Source organism: Tamandua tetradactyla, chromosome 9, assembly GCF_023851605.1.
Source record: "Tamandua tetradactyla isolate mTamTet1 chromosome 9, mTamTet1.pri, whole genome shotgun sequence".
NCBI classification, from domain to species: Eukaryota; Metazoa; Chordata; class Mammalia; order Pilosa; family Myrmecophagidae; genus Tamandua; species Tamandua tetradactyla.
Genome location: NC_135335.1, coordinates 35,631,053 through 35,646,903, shown reverse-complemented (window position 1 = coordinate 35,646,903; position 15,851 = coordinate 35,631,053). Strand labels below are relative to the sequence as shown.

The 15,851-nt window shown below is 39.5% G+C and overlaps 1 protein-coding gene across 23 annotated transcripts in view; it reads right to left on the bottom strand.

The window, feature by feature from the left end:
* Nucleotides 1-6,370: 6,370 nt before the first annotated feature.
* Nucleotides 6,371-15,851, bottom strand: part of TMCC1 (transmembrane and coiled-coil domain family 1) — a 390,104-nt gene continuing 380,623 nt past the window's right edge. For 22 of the 23 annotated variants that reach the window (XM_077116458.1, XM_077116460.1, XM_077116461.1 and 19 more), the window contains 2 exons: nt 12,138-12,273; nt 6,371-10,372 (listed from right to left, as the gene is read on the bottom strand). In XM_077116458.1, the coding sequence (XP_076972573.1) occupies nt 10,058-10,372; nt 12,138-12,273 (451 nt within the window). In that variant the 3' untranslated portion in view covers nt 6,371-10,057. The remainder of the gene's footprint in view (nt 10,373-12,137; nt 12,274-15,851) is intronic. The other variant, XM_077116469.1, reaches the window with a different exon arrangement.

Here is a 15,851-nt window from a genome sequence, read left to right as displayed (position 1 = left end):
TGAGTCCTTGCTCTGCAAAATGGAATAGGAGAAATAGCATGGCTTTAGAGTCAAACTCAACCAAGTTCAAATCCAGACTTTGTCATTTAGTCGTAAAATGACTTGTCCATAGGATAAAATGCAGGCAACCTTTCTGAACTTCTGTTTTCATCTGTAAAATGGAAAGCATTCCTCCTTCTTTTCAGAGAGGTTGTAAGAAGTTAAACAGGCAGGTGGCACGATGCCTGGTACAGAACAGAGATTCAATAAAGAGAGATCTTTAAAGGCCACTTTTTAATATAACCTATTATGTGTCAGCATTGTTCCAGGCACTGTTATAGCCATGGACATAGCAGTGTCCTAGTTATTGCGTTGATTAAGAAATCAAAAGTAAAACGTACGTTAGCCGAATTTATATGTATCCAATTGCAAATTTTAGTTCTCTATGGCTACGGTACATTCTCTTTTATTGTTTCTGGGATTGGAACATTCTCTGACATACTGAGTTTTTGGCTCTCCAAACCAACAAAGAGCCAGTGCTAGTAGCCAGGGACACTTCAAATTCTGAATACTATGCCCTTTGTTGTGTGAGAATGGGAGATATTATAATATTTTGAAGAAATACAGATGGGTGAGACAGGTCCCTACCCTTAAAATATTCTTTATTAATATTAGTAATCAAGACCATTTGCAGAGCACTTACTGTATATCAGGTGCTGGTATAGGAACTGTATAATTATTTCATTTAATCCTTAGAGACTGCTTTTTAAGATATAGTAGTTATTATATTTTTATTATGGATTTATGCACCATAGAGTCTTGACAACCATTGAACTGAAGTCTTCCAAAAGATAAAGACATTCTATTGGACATCTTAACCATTCATAAAGGTAGAAGCCTGAATATGTTTTCCCAACTATTCTTATTGTGGGACTTAAGGATTCTAGTGCCGACGGTGACAGGGATTTTTTTTTTCTTAATCAGAATTGAGCTCTGACTTCCTACACCCTACGTTCTCAGATATCAGATAAAATTGTGATACACACCCCATTGCAGGATTAATAGGCAATAAAGCTAAATAGCCTGGGCAGCATTTCTCAAACTCTCAACTGATTTGAATGAAAGGAAAAACAGGCTAGTGGTTCTTTTTGAAAAGGCTGTAATTATCTTTTTTTTTTTTTTTTGGTTGGGTGTACTTTCGTGATGGTACATGACAAGATAGGGCCCTCAGGCCCTCCCCTTTTTCAGAGTGTCTGGGATGGAAGCTGTGGATGGACAATTCTCAGTGTTGTGGGATCAAGTTGGGGCCAGGACTCCCCAGCAGCTGAAGGCCTCTCTTTTCCTCTCATGCTGGGGCTGGTGGTCGAGGGGCTCTTATTACTTTGAGGCCACGTAGACCGTAAGATCCACTACCCTGTTGCTGTAGCCAAATTCATTGTCATACCAGGAAATGAGCTTGATGAATTAGTGGTTGAGGGCAATAGCCAGCCCCAGCATCAAAAGTGGAAGAGTGGGTGTCACTGGTAAAGTTGCAGGAGGCAACCTAGTCCTTAGAGGAAAAGAGAGGTCCTCAGTGTAACCCAGGATGCCCTTTGGGGGCCCTCTGATACCTGCTTCACCACCTTCTTGATGTCATCTTACTTGGCTGCTTTTTCCAGTCAGCAGGTCAGATCCATGACAGACACACTGAGGGTGGGGATGCAGAAGGCCATGCCAGTGAGCTTCTCATTCAGCTCTGGGATGACCTTGCCCATTACCTTAGCAATGCCAGTAGATGCAAGGATGTTTTGGGCAGCCCCATAGCCATCACATCACATTTTCCTAGAGATGCCATCAACAGTCTTCTGGGTGGCAGTGATGGTGTGGATGGTAGTCATGAGCCTCTCAATGATGCCAAAGTTGTCATGAATGGGCTGGGCAGTTGATGGTACAGGAAGCATTGCTGATGATTTTGAGGGAGTTGTCATGCTTCTCATGGTTCATGCCCGTCACAAACATAGGGGCATTGGCCAAAGGGGCAGAGATGACACTCTTTTGGCACCACTCTTCAGCCTTCTCCATGGTCATGAAGACACCAGTGGACTCTGCAATACATTCAACACCAGCATCACCCCATTTAATGTTGCTGGGATCTCACTCCTGGAAGGTAGTAATGGCATTCCCACTCTCAACCTTGACGGTGCCTTTGAACTTGCCATGGGTGGAATCATACTGGAACGCGTAGATCATGTGGTTGAGGTCAATGAAGGGGTCACAGATGGCAGGTCTGGCAACCTGCACTTTGCCAGAGTCTGCAGCAGCCTTGGTGACCAAGCATCCAATAATGGCCAAATCTGTTTATTCCAACCTTCACCATTATGTCTCAGAGATATGGCTGACACTGAGTAGAAAGATGCAGCTGTAGAGCAGGGAGGAGAAGAGAGCCTATAATTATCTTTAAACACAAGGCTTGGTTACTGCACCTCTTGACACCCTTCCTGGCTTCTCTTGTCACTACAGGGTGAACCCTACCCTTTTAGCATGTCATCAAAGGTTTTGTTTTTTTCAACCCCCCCACCTGATTTAAAAAAATATATTTTTATTCAGAAATATCCACACACATATAGTCCAACCATATTATACAAGCAATGGTTCACAATATCATCACATAGTTGTGTTCTTCACCATGATCCCATTTTAGAACATTTGTGTCACTCCAGAAAAAGAAATAAAAAGAAAAAACAGAACTCATACATTCCATACCCATACCCCTCCCTCTCACTGAACCCACAGTATTTCAATCTACCCACTTTTTACGCTTTATCTTCCTCTATTATTTATTATCCATATATAGATTTTACTTATCTGTCCACATCTTGGATAAAAAGAGCAACAGACACAGGATTTCACAATCACACAGTCACACTGTAAAAACTATATAGTTATACAGTTTTCTTCAAGAATCACGGTTACTGGAACACAATTCAACTCTTTCAGGTACTTCTCTCTAGCTACTCCAATACACCATAAACTAAAAAGCCCCACTGATTTGACTTTCATACATTCACTCATTCTTCCAAGCCCGCACCCTACCAACCACTTAAGGCTCCCACCCATTGCTTGACCATTCACCTTGGTTATTCCATTTCTGTTGTTTTGCTAGTACTGACACTTCAATTTAGAATGTCCTTCATACCCACCTCAGCTCATTCAAATCCCACCAAATTCCAGTGCCGACACCATTGTCCTCTACCAAGTTTTTCCCAATTGCCTGCTGGCAGAAATGTTTTCTCCTCTTCCCTCCTCCACATGACTTCTGCCTTTTAAACAAAATTTATTTTGTCCTACCAAGTTCCCTTTTCTTCAGTTTAGCATACCTCCACAGCCCCACACAGAGAGCTCTCACTGTTGGATGAATGAGAGGCTAAACCAAACAGGCTATACCAACTGCTGCAATCACACCTCTCCATGTTCCTCCTTCTCTATCCTCCAGGCCTCTGGTAGTGGGATATCCATTTGACCACCAGCTTAGGAATTCACGGCTGGAAGAAAGCTCAAGGGTTTTATGAACTTGGTCCAGAGGCCCCTCTAAGATTATTCTAAGACAAAAGATGGTCTATTATCCAGCATTAGAAACACTATCGATTCTTTTCATCTCCCCTCAGTAGACCTAGTATTTTATTTAAACATTCTTAAAATATTTTTAATAGAAAATAACTTGCAAACATTCTTATTTCAAAAGATTCATATTTTATGGCAGTGTGGCATACAAGTCCTGCTTTGCACCAATCCTTCCACTCCTCCTTCCAGAAATAACTACTGGGGACAGTTTAATGTGCATTTTCTATATATTAACACACAAAAAATATTTTCAACATAAATAGGAGACAAAATACTATTCCACAACTGGTTTTTAAAATTTAATGCACTGGGTGGGCCAACGTGGCTCACTGGCAGAGCTCTTGCTTGCCATGCCCGAGACCTGGGTTTGATTCCCGGTGCCTGTTTTTTCATGTGAAAAAAAAAAAAATCAATGCATTGATTACACAAGGCTGAACATTGCTATTTTTTTTTTTTTAATGATTATTGTTCATTTGTTCTTTTTTCTGTGAGCTATTTGTTCGTAACCTTTGCCTAATTTTCTACTGAGTTATTGAAGTAACTCATTCAGACGCTCATCTTTTGTTACATAAGTTGTACAGATCTGTTTTCATTTACCATTTATTAACAGTAAGTATAATTTTGGCCAAGAATTTAACCCAAGCTCCAGTTTCCTTATGCATACGAGGGTGGTATCTCCTACATAAGATTATGGGGAGAATTAAGTGATATAATTGTATGTCATAACTAAGCATTATGCCTGGCAATCAGCAAGTATGCATTAGCTGTTTTCATTATCTAGCCAGGGGTTATAAAATGGGTAGGTGTTTATTTTGGGCCATATGGTTTAAAAATAATACATTTGCATCCTTTAGGTGAGGTGTGCATTTTCTAGTTAGCCATATCCTCTCCTGCTTCCCTAATCTGTTTTCCACACCATAGCTTCTCCCCTCTCCAAAATTTTTAATGGAAGACAATTTCATTAAATTGGAAGACAAAAAAACCAAAAAAAAAAACAACCCAGAATTTGAAATTACATATTACGCATAATTGAGGCTGCTCTGTGTGCCTATTATGCACTGCACAACTCTAGGATGTCATTCATATTGTAGCCTCCTTAAGGAGCCCCCTGGGAATGGGCCTGGTTCATACTTCGTGAAGCTTAAGGGTATGCTCCTGGGTTTTTTAAAAGCACTCACAAGAGGCTTCCCTTTTCTTTTAGTATTTTTGTTGAGTTATCTTCACACACATACAATCCATCAAAAGTGTACAATCAATGGCTCACAATATCATCACATAGTTGTGTATTCATCACAATGATCATTTTTAGAACATGTGCATTATTCTAGAAAAAGTAAAAATAAAAAGGAAAAAACTCCTATCTCCCAAGCCCTCCCTCTCATTGACCACTAGTATTTCAATCTACCCATTTTTTTTTTTACCCCTTATCCCCCCTATTATTTACTTATTTATTTTTCCTTATCTTTTTACTCATCTGTCCATACCCTGGATAAAGGAGCATTAGACACAAGGTTTTCACAATCACACATTGTAAAAGCTAAATATACAATCATCTTCAAGAATCAAGGCTACTGGAACACAGTTCAGTAGTTTCAGGTACTTCCCTCTAACCATATGCACCATAAACTAAAAAAGGTTATCTATATAATGCATACGAAAAACCTCCAGGATAACCTTTCAACTTTGAAATCTCTCATCCACTGAAACTTTGTTTTGTTTCTTTCATTTCTCTTTCCCCTTTTGGTTAAGAACTTTCTCAATCCTATGATGCTACGTCACATCTCATCCCAGAAGTTCTGTCCCAGCTCATGCCAGGGATGTTTACACCCCTGGGAGTCATGTCCCATGTAGTGGGGAGGACAGTGAGTTCATCTGATAAATTGGCTTAGAGAGAAAGGCCACATCTGAGCAACAAAAGAGGTTCTCTGGAGGGGACTCTCAGGCATAATAATAGGCTTCCTTTGCAGGAATGGTTCATAGGGTCAAGCCCCAAGATCAAGGACTCAGCCTATTGAATTGGTTGTCTCCACTGAAGAGGTTTCATCTACTCTCAGAACACCCACTAGGTAGGATCAAGGTGGGTGTGATATCTCGAGTTTATAAATGGTATAAGAGGCACACAGCTAGTAAGCCAGAAGTGTGGCCCAAATCTCTCAACATTCAGATTGGTTCAGTGAAGGACCAAGTCATCAGGGCCCCTCTTGGTTACTTTCAAAGGCAAAATTTCTGTATTAGAGCTTCTGGATTTCCAGAGGCCTCCCAGAGACCATTAAGGGAAACTCCTAATAGAAATTACTACCTCTATAACAAAACCACAGATAGAACTAGGCTGGATAATCTCTTACATGTTCATAAAGCTTTAAATTGTGAATGTTTAACAAAGTATGTTTTTACCCGTTAACATCTGTTTTATTAGCAAAGCTTTATAAGAATGGACAGGGATTACTGTGCCCACTTTTGGGTCATCCGATGCTGGATTTGGGGGGCACTGCCTCTTTCCCTTTGAAAGAACTAAAAATGTAGCCTTATCTACTATTAGGAATTGTGACAAAGTGTCAAAGTGTCAGCATGAAATGATGTCTATAAAGTCTAGAGAGATGGTGACAATGGCCTAGCTATCAGTTACAGTTTCAAAATACTGGCTAAAAATAGTCACAGATACACATGCATGCACGCACATACACACAGAATCAAATTTAGACTAGTAGAAAGTTTTTAGACTGACAACCTTGTCACTGGAAACTGAATATGCAGAAAAAAGAGCAAAACAAACCTGAGTCTGACCACCATGTTAATAGCTGAGGTCTTTATTTCAATTTGTATATACAGTAAAAGTGCTGCTGAGAATCTGCAGCAACCAGACAAAACATAAATGTAATTCTCTCTCAACAATTAGCAGCTTAAGGTCTATCAACTACAGTGTTAATGTTCACATGTTCACAAGTGTCATTTCTGTACTTTTCAATTCGTGCAAGTGAGTTTTTATTCTTACATACTTCGATAAACACACAGTCTAGTAGTCAATGCCTACTGAGGATATCATCTACCATACACAACACACAGACAGAAATGTAACTCTTAGAGCCACATTCAAAATCCTGTTTCATTTTGGGGTGGGTGTGGGTGTGTGGGAATCATAAATTTGCCTGTGCCCATTTGTTGATTATAATGTTTGGTTTTGCTTTGGATGCATATTTTCCAAAGCTGAAAGGCAGCTCCTATTGGAATTCAGAATTCAGCATTTCATCTGACTGTACCTCAAAGAAACACAAAATCAGAAACAACCAAATGCAGTGAAGAACACATAAAAATATGCTCATTGGTACATGGCTAGCAAGGAAGGCTTGATTCCAGTGTTATTGGCAATGGATTCTTACCCAAATTGGGTAGATGGGGTATAAGGAAGAGAGATCCCAGTCAGTGAAGTATAAAATTTTAAATGTTTTTGCTTCTCAAGGAGTCAGTAGTAGCAGACAGCCTTCTTTGCTAGAATACACTAAAAATATATACCAAGGAACTGAACCTGGGCAGACAGAAGTGCCCTTCAATTATCATAAAAAATGTAAAATATTAGCCATTCTACAACCTGAACAGAGTCACCAAGGCCAACACAGTCAGCCTCACTCAGGCTAGGCACCAACATTTACAAGTAATCCAGGAATGCTTCCTTTCAAAGGGAATGCACACAGTCTTTACTAGGAGAAGAAGCATTAAAGCTAGGGTAAGTTTCCTACTGCAGTAAAATTGTTAAACCATGAGAGCAAGGTTATATCAGAGTTTTGAATAGACAAGAGAATCTGAGAGCAGCCGCAATGAACAGAAACTCAAAGGCAAAAGGCATGGGCAGCGTAATTAGAATGGGGGTGGAGGGGGGCATGATAACAGAAGCATGACTATAAATAGCATTAAAAGCAGATAACTGTTGGGATTCAGTGAATAATTAAGAGGATTAAAGAGCTAGAGAGTCATTGTTGTGCCTGACTGGACTGAAGGTCCTTCCTCACTTTGAGAAAGGAGGATGGAAAGTCAGCAGGGGTCTGTTTGGCTAAGAGAGCTCAGGGGCCTTCCAGAGGTCAGAACTTCCATTTGATACAAACAGTTTCAAGGCAAATGGGAATACTTTAAATCCAGTTTTCACAGTGACTTCCACTGTCCACCAAATTTAGCCTCTCCCCAGCTTAGGGGACACAAAGGTTCTAACTTGGAAAAACTGAAGATTGGGCTGAGAACATCTTTTCCTAAACTGTGGGGCTCTCTTCTCTACTTGAGTGAATAAGCTAATGAGGAAAGGTAGGAGAAACTATCAGTTTGACAAGGTCATACTTTCCTTGGTACTGTCTAAGGTTACTACAATGTTTATAGGCAAAGTTAACATTATAAGTATATAGACTTGGAAATAATTTGTTTTTGGCCTGAGAACATGAATATGAGTTGGTTGCAATAAATTTTTAAAAGAAAATCACTCTGTGGTCCCTGTTCTAGATGCTAATTTTGAGAGGGAAACAGAGGTAATATGTATACTATAATCCTCTGGGGATGGAGCAAAGATTAGGTTACCTGAGTTAAAATATCAAAGTGATTATGGAAACAATATGTTGACACTGAGAAGGTCAGCCTATCAAAACAAAAGGAGGCTGGAGCTGTCACGTAACTAATCCTATCCAGCCAGACCATGCTAAGCTAATTCCAAAAGAATTTCCTGGTGTACGGGGAATATGCAAAGCATATTTTGCTACTCTTTTCAGGACACATTATATGCCCTTTGCTCATTACTTGGTTACACAAAACTGAGGCCAAGAGGGAACAGCAGGCATGACCCAATACTACAACTAATGCAAAAAGATTAAGCAAGCTTCCCAGGTGAGCCTCTAAAAGTCCAATTTCCACCATGATGGTGGAACTGGTTCTAGGATGGGAAGAAGGCTCAGTCAATTTTTCTAAACTGCCTACACTGGGCACGCTTATGTTAATAAGTCACAAAAGTTCATATCCAAAACTTGGTTCCTTCTACTTAGGCATATTTCCTTTTCTGCTATTTAGGGAGAATCACTTTCTGTTGATTCTCTTAAGCAGATAGAATAAAGCTTTAAAATTAAGGATGCTGGGGCCAAAGAGCAGACAAAAGACTCCCTATCACTTTGGTTTCAGTAATTAGGGGTGTTAAAAAATAAATTAAGGAAACATAAGGAATTTTTTGTAACTCTTGTAATATAGTCTCAATTATTCCTAAAGACAACCCCAGCTCAAGGTTACTGGGCGAACATTTTCTTGGGGCAAAAAAATTCCTGTTCTACCATGCTGGTTTGTGGAAATAGTCTTCCCCACTCCCAGTTGCATTCCTTTCCCCTCCAACCTAGTCAAGCCTACAAAGTGGTGGTGCAGGGGTAGGGGAACACCATAAAGAAGCAGCAGCAGCCAAAGGAAAAAGTTTAAGCTGCATCTCAAAACAAGGGCGGCAGAATGCAGCATTTACAGCAAGTTTTACTTTACTTTCAAGACAAGAGGGAGCAGCACACTTAAATATCCACACATTTCTTCATTTAAAAACATCACTTCTTTATTTCAAAAGAAAAATAAAAGACCCTCCCAACCCTGTCCAAAAAAACCCAATAATAATAATAATAATAATAACAGTAATAAAAAATCCTATTATAAACCATAAGGAAGCACTGAGAGTGTGAGTATTACATTCTTCAAGTATGCTGTTTGGATTTTTTGTTTTTAAACTGGTGACTATACACATATAAAAAAACCCTTAAAAGTGCGGCCAAAGAATTTTGCTTAAAATTAAGTATTTAGAGGGCTACTTCAAAATACTGTAGTAGGGCTGTGCAGTGATCCTGTGGGGCATGATACTCTCACTTTTGTATCCTAGCAGAGTTGTTAAGGGACCAGGTTCAAAAGTGATTATACTTCCCAGGTTAGCATAAGTGGCTAACATGGGGTGAGAAAGTCAGGGAGATCCATGTATTCTTCCACGGACAAGGAAAATCCACCCTGAATCCAAACATTCAGACATGGAATGTGATAGGATTTCACAGTAAAGTTAGTCTGGGAGCAGGAAAGGTGGTGAACCCAGACAAGGCAGATGACTAGGATGAACTCGTTTGCCCTAAATTAGGTTTTCTCATCTTTTTCGTGGGTTTAGTGCAGTCATTCAAGCCACAATTTAGAATGCCCTTCAGTGTGCTCCAGATTGTTGGTTCATATTAAAGGACTGTAATAAGATTTGCATCCCAAGGAAAATCATGCTACATAAAAATGATCCAAGATTTTTGCCCAAAAAACTTCTTGGATAAAATCTAAAAAATACTATTGCAATTGCGTCTCTTGAAGAAAAAAAACATTATCCTAAATGTAAACAGATTCACTCAACTCTTGTTGTAGAAAACTTCAGAGTAGGTAAGTTGCTGTCTAAAATTCTTCGCTGCATGTACTTGCCAGAGGATAGGGGAGCAGCTGCCTTCTTGTGCCAGCATCATCTGGGGGATGAAAAGAAACGTTCCACATAGCTAAAGAGGGCATCCCAGTGCTTCCAGAGAAAGGCAATGAAAACCACAAGGAATAAAGTGCTGAACGTCCTGTTGCGAGTCTTCATGAGGGGGACCACACAGTTGGCCACTGTGGAGACAAAGACCAAAAGAACCGCCATGACGGCTAGAAGGATGTTGATGAGTTTGCCCAGAAGGTTCCGGGCAGTGGCATTCTCCAGCCCTTCCAGCTGCACCACCTGCTGCTGCTGCTGCTGCAGTTCCATCTTGGAGATGCGGGTCTGGCATGCCTCTAGGGCTTCCTGTGGGCAAAAAGGAATAGTTAAGTCTTCTGCTCATATGTATTCTGAGTGGCTGACTGGGCCCTTGGGCATGCTGGATACATCTTAAACTATGCTAATGGTTTCAAATATGCTAGAGCTTGAATGTGGAAAGGCCAAATGCATACTCACTATTCAAGTGACTATTTTACCTAACTGCCCTTCATTGCACTCGTAAAGGATGGCTCACAGGAAGCAGTGGCCATACTTAGATTTGGTCTTAAGAATTTTAATGACAAGACTTCAAAGATAAGATTTTTAATTTAAAAATTATTAAGTGACATAGAACACAGATACCTGTTGAATATAAAACATTCAAATAGGACAGATAGTCTTCTTTGATATTTTCCTTAATTCCAGTCCCTGCCCTGAAGTAACACTGTCAGTCTGGTAAGTGTTCATCATTTCATCTGTATTTACGTGTATGCATATATGTGCCTAGAGAAATCCTTGGAATTATTTTTTGATTTTCTGTTTTAACATAAATAGTATCATACTACAGTAACTGATTCATAACTCTTTTTTTTTTTCACTCAATAATAGACTTGGCAATCTTTCTGTGCAAATATGTAGAAATTTACCTCTTTCTTTTCAATTGGTACATAGCATTTTATAATATGGTTATATTTAAGTTTGTTTAGTCAGTTTCCTATCAGGGATATTTAGGTTGTTTCCAATTTTCCCACTCCAATAATGATGCAATGAACATTCTTTGGACATACTTTCTTGTATACGTTACCTTAGATTTTCTAAGTCAAGTACATCTTTGACATCAATGAAAGTTATCTCTGACTCTACACTGACTCTACACTGTGCTTCTGTAGGTTGATTTCTGTAAAGAGGACACTGTGCCCAAACACTAAAAGTGATCAGTTCCCCTAAAGGTCACAGCCTCACCCATGAGTTTGTATGAATTTCATCATAACATTAAGGGGACAAAACCCATCTTTGTTGTTATGGTCAGATACCCCCCAAAATTCAGCAGTTGATGGTGGGGTAGAGGTGGGTGGGCGCAATGGGTTTTTCTGGTTTTGGTTTCAGTGGGTCCTGGTTTCTTGGAACCCATTTGAAGTTAGACTGATACTAGCTAAGGAATGGGTAGCAATGGATGCTGTCCAAACCAGAATGATCTTGGGAGAAAAAATCTGAAACAAACAAAATTCAGGGGCCTAGAGAAGTTAGCAGCCGGGTAAATGATCTAGACATTCCCTTGATCCTTTTAGGTTGTTTTAATACAAGTTTCCTGGACCATTTCTCTCAGACTAGCTTACTTCAGTTCAAGATACTTTCACATGAAAACATCAAGAATTGTTCCTTTAGACATACCTCTCAACTGAGGTAAGAACAGATTAAATATTCTGTTTCCCCAAAGAATAAAAGAGATAGGCTATTAGCCTTAAAACATTACTGCCTCATGTATTATTCTCACAAACTGTCTGGCAATGCATGTGCAAGGTTTAGATTTGGTAGCTTTCCCAAAGAAGACAAGTAAGATGGCTGTTTAAGACTTGGCAGAGCAGCTCTAATGTTACACAGATGTAATGCATGTGTTAACATTTCTCAAGAATCCAAGCAAGTGTAGCACCCTAAAATGGTACAGACTCCTGAGAAATGTGGCTTGTTAAAAGTGTTTGGTGTATTATAGTTGGTATAAGTTTCCTTTGGTGCCCTACCTAACCTGTCTTTTTTTTTTTTTCTTCTTCTAACCTTCTAGTCTTTTGCTTTTCACCTGACCCTTCATGCTAACCTGGATGTCCCGGGCCCGTTCATAGGACTGATATGCAATTTTCTCTTCCATGCTGGCCAATTCTTGCTTCAAGTTCAAGATTTCATTCTGGTGGAGTTCTGTTAAGTCATTTAGTTGTTCTTCTAATCGTTCACACCTAAGAAAAGGAAAAAAGTCAGAATTTTATGTGTATTGTGAAGTTTTCCTGGTACTATTAGTTACCCTTCACATTCAGTCCCAGAAACCCATTCTATCTTAAAAAAAAAAAAAAAAAATTAAAAGCACAAGAAATTGAGTGAGTGGCCTGGGGTAACAGGCCATGCTAGTGAGGATAGCCAGGATTAGAGCTCTCACTAGGCCATTTCATAGCAACAATAAGGCTTTTTCACAAACTTCTCAACACACAGTACTTGTAGGGGCATGAGCAGACCATTAGTTTTGAGGATACCCATAATATAGAAGCAGTTCTTACTCTGCTCTGAGCAGCATATGACAGAGGTAAAAATTACAGTACAATTAAATAGGTCTCAACAGAAAACAAATAGCACATAAATGGAACTGACCTTCTAGCAGTCACAAGTAGTTTATTCTGACACTGGACAGCTCACTTACTTGGTTGTTCATGATTTAGAGCCCTAGAATGCCAGAGCCAGAAGGGCCCATCATCCCCATGGCTAAGCACATGAGATATATTAGTCAACAAATATTTACTGGGAATACTGTGGAAGGCAAAAGAGTGCCTGCCTTCAGGAATTTATATTCTAAAGGAAGGAGGCAGAAAGACCAAGAATTTAGGCATGGATCAGGAAAATGAAGATAAATAGGAGCATATGGTAGAGAGTGGCTGGAAGCTGGTTTAGCTAGAATGGTCAAGGCAGGTATCTTCCTTATTTCACTCTCTTTAGCAATAAGAGTTGACATCTGAATGATGAGAAGAATGGAACCCTGTGATGTGGGGGAAAGAGTATCTTAAGCAGAAGAAACAAGTACAGAGTTCCCAAAATGGGAACTAGCTTGGCATATCTGAAGGACAGAAAGTAGGCCAGTGTGACTATAGCTGAGTAAAGAACAGAGTAAATAGAGGAAGATAAAGTCCTTTGAGAGCAGGAATTATTTTATTCCTCTTGTAACTGCAGCACTTAGGGTCATAAACAAGAAAATTTACTTTACATAAAGATGGAACTTGGGTAGGGAATCTAAAGACCAACAAAACTGGAACAAGTTTGAAGGATGAGATCAGAGATTCTAGGTGGCAAAAGAGCATGGGTAAAGGGCCAGGGTAGAAATGTACAGGGGGCATTTAATTAGTATAGTTGATCTATGTTAGAGACTAGAGGGAAAACCAACCTTAAAAACTAGGCAGAGGAGCTGGGACCCTGGAATAGCCAGTAATGGGACCAAGGTAGACTGCTGAGTAAGACTGCTCTTACTCAGCAATGAGCACTGATGTTCATTGTGCTTTAATAAAATGAATTATGTGGTAGTGGTGAAGAGGACAGATTTGGGAGGTTGAGTGTAAAGTCCTAGGAACCAAAGAAATAAGTAGGTAGGGCAAAGCTTGAAGACTACACATTTAAAAAAAGACTAGAAACAATAAAAGGGAAAAATAAAAATGTCTCTAGCCTATGGTGACTGAAATGGAAACTTCTGTGTTCAACAGAGGGCAGCTGGGCAGAGCTCATTCCAACAAGAAAATATACTATCATTGAGTGCTACTCAGCACAAACCTAACACTAGCATCTGAATCTCATAGGACTTCATATTAAAAAAAAACACAAAAATGCCAGAATGAACTGAAACATTAAGAGCTCAGACTTCAATTAGAGATAAAACGAGGCCAATCTGGTTGGGACTAAGGAAAAACAGAATACAGGGCAAAAGATGATATATATATTCTAGAGCTTTGTCTACTGTAGGAAACCAAAGGCAGAGAAGTTTATTAGGTACAGAACTTAAATTTTCTGTAACACACAATCTAATCAACCTGAATGGGTAACTTATTTAAACAACACATGGAACCCAGAATGGGAATAAGGCCTTGTAATTCTGTATATCTTAATGTAATACCTGAAGACATCCTAGACTATGGTGGGTTGATAATATAAAAATATTGGTAGTCTCTTGAGGGACTGGAGAAAAAATATGGAAATATTACACTTTCCCAGCTGGGAAACCCCTGGTACTCTCTCAAACATTAGGGACTTGCAAAAAAAACGGCCAAGTCTTTGATTTTGAGGCTTGCCCTTATGGAACTTATTTCTGTAGCAGAGAAGGTAAGACTACCTATAATTATATCTAAGAGCTGATTCCCGGAAACCTCTTCGGTTGCTCAGAAGTGCCTTTGTGCTCTCTAAGTTCAACTTTGCAAGTAAAATCATTTCCTTCCCTCTACATGGGACATGATGTCCAGGGGTAAAATTCTCCCTGACAGTGGGGGAACACTCTCAGGGATGAGCCTGGACCTGGCACCAAGGGATTGACAATGCCTTCCAGAATAAAAGGGGGAAAAGAAACATAGCCAAATAAGGTATCGGGGCTGAGAGAGTTCAAATGGAGTTGTGAGGCTGTTCTGGAGGCTATTCTTATTATGCAAGCTTCAGCTAGATATTGCTAATTGCCATGGTTTGCCAAACCCAACAAACTTCACTCCTGTTAGCTCTAAAGAATACCTAGGGCTCTGAGACTACAAAAGTTTCATGTACTAACTTTACTTTCCTGAAGCCTATATAACCTCCAGATGGTTCCTAGGCCAAGTAAGTCCTGAAATCCAGAGGGGCCAGCCTCTCTAAGAATATCAAGTAATTCCACCTTCCATCCCATATTACTGATACCCCTTTCCAACATGAAAAAGTTAGAATGGGCATAGCCCAAATACCCCTAAAGATTGGGAGAAAGTTCAAAGGAGAAGGAGGAGTTATAACAGAGAAAATAGGATTTAACAAATGAGTATGACTGTTGAATCTATATAATGATATTTCTTTTAGTTTCTAATGTTTTGGAGCAGTGAGAAGGAAAAACCTAAAAATGTAGAATGGTAACCCACACCAAACTCTGAAATTTGTTCTGTAATTACTTGTTAAAATGTACTCTGAACATTATGGCTTTTTTTTTGTATGTTATATTTCACAATAAAAAAACATAAAAAAAAAAAAAAGTGCTCCAAAATACAAGTCCCGTGGGATTTAAGGGAAAGACTGCGCCTGTCAGCAAACAGCTCTCCTAAGCTAAGGATCGGCGTTGGGTAGCAGGGAGGACAGCATAGTGGCAGTGGAAACTGGCCTACCTGTTGATGAAAGCAGACCCCTGAAAAGTCTTTGGCATGTGTTCCAGAGGCTACCACCCCAAACTCTTGGCCCACAAAATGTATGGTCTTTCAGTCTCTCAGGACTGTTGGAGAATCTTATCTGATATTAACATGGGTCATACATACCAGTAGAACAGATTTAAAAATAAAATAGCAGACAACACCATTTATTCAGTGACTACTCTGTGAATTTCATTTCAACAACCCTAAGGAGGATAGTAAGTATTATCTTCATTTTATAGATGAGGAAACAAGCTCAGAGAGGTAACATGATTTGCCCAAGGGAACACAGATATTAGGTAGGGCAATAAGGATTTGAATCCAGGATTGTTGGACTTTAAAACCCAAGTTTTTTTTTTTTTTTTTAAAGGTTAACTTAATTGTGTCTTTAAAATCAAAGAGGTCTGGTATCTTGTTGTTTCCATTGCTGC